Consider the following 5,573-nt stretch of genomic DNA (forward strand, 5'->3'; position numbering starts at 1 on the left):
ATAAATATATAATATTTTACGTATTTGCGCGGTCAATTTACTATATAAATCGTGTGGGTTGATGAAATTGACGTTGAGCTGGTGGTTGACGTTGAGCTGGGTAGGGCCTAGTTCGGAAGAACTAGGCACGTGGGGCGAGTACATGTTTAATGCAAAACACCCCCCACCAGCCAACCCCCCCCCCTTAGTTGGGCATCATTTCTTGTCTAGTGTTTTTTTAATGATTTTTTTCTGCTCGAGCCGAATTTCTCAAATCGGGCATCAACCTAAAACCAGGGAAAGAAGAGAGGAACACAACGGCAAAAAGGCTAGAACATCCACACACTAGCCCCGTGTGTGTGTGCGCGCATCCCATAGTAGGTAGCGCCCGCACCCGCACCCGCGCACACACTCTCTTTGTCTCTTGCTCTCGCTCGCCTCGCGATTCCCCCCCCCCCCACTGGTGTTTGACTTGATGCTCGAGTTTTGCCACTCAGGTGTGGAGCTGCTCCCCCCTTGTGCTTGTATAATACAGGCTTTCATGTTATACGATTGCGTTCGGCATCCCCCAAACGGGATACCATTTCGGCGCCGAAGGGGGACACGTTAGTTATATTTCTGCTGTCCGTATCTTTTTTGATAGCTAGTAGTGAAAAAGTAGAGAGCGAGAGATTGGGATCGACTATACTTTTGTCTCTCTCTCTCTTTCTCTCTCTAGATGCTGATACGAAGAGAAGAGAGATTTGACAGTTGACACTCCCTAGACATGTGCACGGTAAATACTTGATAGACAGGAGTCTCTTATGTATAAACTAACAATGCAGCGCTAAACAACAAACATACTAACTACAATGACCCATCGCACCGCCATACTAACGCCCCTTCCCTAACCAACCAGATAAACAAACAGACAAACAACTAACCAACCATTCTTCCATCCCTTCCCCGCAAATGCCTTTCTTGCATTCTAATACAACAACTCTTTACTTGTATCTCCCCCCCTCCCCATACTATACTTACATCAACTTACATCAACTTACAACCTACTCTCCCATCCCCTCGCGCCCTCACCCTCCCATCTCTCAGGCCAAACCTTACCCAGCGCCTCCCAGATATGTCCCACAAACTCAATCTTGAGTCCGCGGACAACCTCCTCAGGCAACTCACTAGCATCCTTTCGATTGCCCTCTGGCAGCAGCACTCGCTCCACGCCTGCGCCCAAAGCCCCAATCAGCTTCTCCTTGATGCCTCCCACAGGGAGAACCCGGCCACGCAGCGATATCTCACCAGTCATGGCCAGCGTCGGTGGAACAGGCTGATTGCTAAAGAGCGAAATAAGACCAATGGTATGTGCCAGGCCGGCAGACGGGCCGTCTTTGGGAATCGCTCCGCTGGGACAATGCACGTGGATGCTGCGGTTCTTCATAATGTCCTCGTCGTGCGTCGTGCTGAGCCCCAGGTCGAATGCGTGCGCCTTGACCCACGTCAGAGCAACTTCTACACTCTCCTTGAGCACGTCGCCCAGCTTGCCCGTCAGCTGCACGCGTCCTTGGCCTGGCATGTCTGCAATCTCGATGAACAAGATGGATCCTTGGCCGCCCGTTGAGTAGGCTACCAAGCCTGTGATTACACCCGGTCGCGCAGACTGCTCAGTTACTTCTTGGGCAAACTTTTCAATTCCCAGTGTTGCTTCGACATCTTCTACAGTCACCACCGGAGAGTAGGCCGCTACCGTGTTTGTGTCTTTGGCTGTCGCATACTCGACTGCCTTGGCCCGGCAGACGGACCCAATCTCCCGCTCCAGATTCCGCACCCCAGACTCACGAGTGTACGATGTGATGATCTTGTCAAGCACCTCGGTCGGAATCTGAACGTGCTCCGTCTGCAGTCCATTCGACGTAATCTGCTTTGGAATCAAATGTCTCGAGGCAATGTGTCGCTTCTCAAGCGTTGTGTACCCCGACAGCTGGATAGTCTCCATGCGGTCCAAAAGCGGAGGTGGAATTGTATCCAGCGAATTGGCCGTGGCAATGAAGAGAACCTTGGACAGATCAATAGGGATATTCACGTAGTGATCTGTGAATGTGTGGTTCTGCTCCGGGTCCAGCACCTCGAGCATCGCTGCGCCAGGATCGCCGTTGTGATTTGACATGCCAAGCTTGTCAATCTCATCCAGCAGGAAGACGGGATTTGCCACTCCCACCTTCTTCAGTCCATTGACAATAAGCCCGGGCATGGCTGCGACATATGTCCGGCGATGGCCTCGGATCTCGGCCTCGTCACGAACACCACCGAGCGAAATGCGGTGGAATTTGCGACCGAGTGCAGTAGCAACCGATTTGGCTAGTGATGTCTTTCCTACACCAGGCGGGCCGACCAGAAGCATGATGGGCGATTTGTCAACCATGCGCTTCTTCTCCAAGAGCCGCACTTCGGTCTCCGACGGCTCCTTCGCTCTAGTTGCTGGTTGCTTGGCCTCGCCCTCGCCCTCGCCGTCCGCATTAGGGGCTTCGGTCAAGGACCGGATTTGATCGTCAATGCTCTTATTTGCCTGCTCCTTCAACTTGAGCACGGCAAGATACTCGAGTAGTCTCTTCTTGATCTTCTCCAGGCCGTAGTGGTCGTTGTCAAGCTGCTTCTTTGCTCGGACCAGCGTGTTGGAATCCAGCTGATCAACCGTCATCTTGCTCCATGGGATCTCTGCAAGGTTCTCGAGATAGTTCCGGCACACCTGATACTCTGCCTGCGCTGGATTCATCTTCTGTAATCTTGCCAACTCGCGCTGTGCCACTTTGTTGGCCTCTGCTGATAGCTTCGCGTCCTCGAGTCTCTTCTTCAGCTCATCAATCTCGTTCGGCTCATCTTCACCCGCCTGCTGTTGTCCTCCTCCAGGAAACCCGGCAGGGAAGCCAGGAGGCATACCGCCCATCTTGGTCCGCCTCTTGAGAGCTTCTTGTTGTAGCTTTCGTAGTGTGTCCATGTCCAACGTGCCGTTGGATGATTGTGTAGTCGCAACTGTCATGCGCGTGTTGCCTTGGATGTTGCTGATCTGCCGTTGCAGAATCTCAATGACCCGGTCAACCCTCTCCTTGACATCCACAGATGCCAGTACGCGCAACGTCTCTTCGTGTGTGGTATCCACCACATTGGCCATGAAGTCGGCGAGCAGGCCAGCGTCCGATAAGTCCTTTCGTGTGATGAACATTTCCAGTCTCCGTGCGACAATAGGCGAAAGCGTAACTTGTGGTGTGCGTGGTAGTATGGCGGATAGTCGGACTAGGGCGAGTAGCTCGCGTGACAACTGCTTGAGGAGGTTGAACTGGTTCAGGAGGTCTGCACTCGCAATGTCGACTGAAGGTTATTAGCTTGCCATATACACATGGGTAGAGACAGGTGTAGACATACTGTATTCCTCAACAGCCGCCAACTCTCCCTCAAAGTACGGCCTCTCTTGCACAACATCAACAACCTGGACTCGCTCGAGCCCCTCGACAATCAAGCTCAAATCACCCTGCTTACGGCCCTGCACTCCGCTGACTTTTGCCACGCAAGCATACCCAAAGATATCCTTCTTCGTCGCCAGTATGGGATCGCTCTCGTAATGCGTCTTGTCGTGCTGATGTCCATCCTCAATCAACAAGTTGCCATCCGGACCCAGTGTATTCGACTTGAGCGGCACACACGCGACCGTGATGGCGGCATCCGGCTTAGCCGTCGGACTGATACTGTATATCTTTGCGAGAATAGCAGCGACATCGGAACGATTGGTGATCGGTATCTTGAGCGTTGTACCAGGCAGCACGGCGAGGGGTGGCGCAAGCGGGATGAGTGGGAGCACCGTCGTGCTCGTCTTGGACGAGCCCTTGCCCATCATGACGTTTGCTCAATAAGAAAAACAATGACGGGAAAACTGAAATCAGGGAATTCCCAACGATGAGGAGTGTAGGAAAAGTGCCCAAAACCGACAATAGCCAGTTCGTTTGGGGTTCGCGTCGGTGACGTGCGGAGTTGCTACCGCTGGGATCAGTGGCGGGAGGGTGCGGACTCTCTTTCTTCCCCCCCTTAAGAAACGGGATCCAAGGAGAGCAGCAACCGAACCCCAGAGCTGAACGGTACAGCGATACAGAAAAGGCTGAAGAGTGCGCGCGCGCGTGTGTGTGTGCGAAATGTATAGTAAACAAGAAACAAAAAAGCAATTCTGGTTGACACCCAATATGTGCCCTGCCAACGATAAAGTACTCGTCCTCACACAAATAAAAGACGGACACGATGGGGATGATGCGGTGTGCTTCCAGAAGATACTGTCTCCTCTCTCTCTCTCTGTGTGATGATCCTGCCGCCGCCGCTCTGCGCATCTCGTCGCGGCATCACCACGGACCCTCTCTCTCCCTCTCTTCCTCCCTCGTTCCCTCGCTCCCCAGTGCCAGGCCGAGGTTAAACGTGCCGACGAACGAATCACGTCCGGCGCGTCGTCGCCCAGACCGTCGCAATCTGATAAGATGACCTCCGCACTTCCCGCACCCTCCGTCCCGCACTTTGGGTTCCCCTCCCCCCTCCCGTTGCCTTGCAGCATCCAAACACGTGAACGTTTGTTCGTATAGTTAACTACACGCATACGTATGCATCTTTGTATTATGGGGGAAGGGGGGGGGGATGCTCCGTGATCGGATGCAGAGATCCGCGCTTCTTTTCTTTCCCTTGCTTCATGGATTGGCAAACCCAAAGGGGATATTCTGTACGCTGTGTGGTACGGCGTTCCGCCACTTGTAATCACTCATGCATATGGCTACATATACGGACTCACTGCTAGGATAACAAACCTCTCTATTATATATTTCTGTTTAAGGATTCACATGTGTCCAATCCCCCTCGAGGTATTTCTAACCTACCTGCATAACCAATGCCACCCCCCCTCAACCCCGCTGCAAAACGCATTCAAAGAACCCGTCTAGTCATTGATTCCTTGCCCCCATACATTCCGTTTCCTAGCCCACCATGAGAAGTTGGATACATCAAAAACAATCAAGTGATGCACACTTGTCACTACTACACTCACTTGCACAATCGGCTTCCGGTCCTGATTACAGCACGCTGCAAGGCTGGGATAGTAAAGCTTTGCCCAAAGCGCTCTAAGCCTCAGCCACGAAGAAATCTCTCCAAATCTTTATAGTGTTGCACATGACACCAACCAATCTCACTGTCCTGCTTTCTTCAAAAAGAACTTGAAGCATTGCCAGATGTGCGCAACAACGCCTTTAAGATGACTGAAATCCATTAATTTGCTCGGCCATATTGGGCAGCTGATATCAAAGCCTTATCGCTACTCTAGGCTACTTTGTGATCTTGTGGTACTATTGAATCCAACGCATACAAAGCAATAGGCGCAATGTGCATGCACATGAAGAGGATTTTGATTCATTAACAATAACTAGTGTTTGTAGATATCAAATATAACTATCAGCTTGATAGCAATGCGTGCGACATATGGATGATTTATTTACATATATTATCCTGTACAACTAAAAACAACAAAGCTACTTCCATGTTCTTAATGCACCCTTGTCTAGCAGCAGCATCGCGATCTCTTTGTGGCC

General features: G+C 51.7%; 2 protein-coding genes across 2 annotated transcripts in view; both read right to left on the reverse strand.

Annotated features, from left to right (window-relative positions):
* Positions 1-1,015: 1,015 nt before the first annotated feature.
* COCCADRAFT_109447 (uncharacterized protein) lies at positions 1,016-3,853 on the reverse strand (the record flags this gene model as incomplete). The annotated part of the gene is made up of 2 exons (XM_007719174.1): positions 1,016-3,330; positions 3,385-3,853. The coding sequence occupies 2 exons, from the start codon at positions 3,851-3,853 to the stop codon at positions 1,016-1,018; spliced, it is 2,784 nt and encodes a 927-aa protein (XP_007717364.1).
* Positions 3,854-5,485: 1,632 nt separating this feature from the next.
* COCCADRAFT_30391 (uncharacterized protein) overlaps positions 5,486-5,573 on the reverse strand; it is a gene marked incomplete at both ends in the record, with an annotated part of 4,220 nt that continues 4,132 nt past the window's right edge. The window contains one exon of the mRNA XM_007719175.1: positions 5,486-5,490. Within this exon, the coding sequence (XP_007717365.1) occupies positions 5,486-5,490 (5 nt within the window). The remainder of the gene's footprint in view (positions 5,491-5,573) is intronic.

This window comes from Bipolaris zeicola (assembly GCF_000523435.1).
Source record: "Bipolaris zeicola 26-R-13 unplaced genomic scaffold scaffold_286, whole genome shotgun sequence".
In the NCBI taxonomy this organism is placed as follows: Eukaryota; Fungi; Ascomycota; class Dothideomycetes; order Pleosporales; family Pleosporaceae; genus Bipolaris; species Bipolaris zeicola.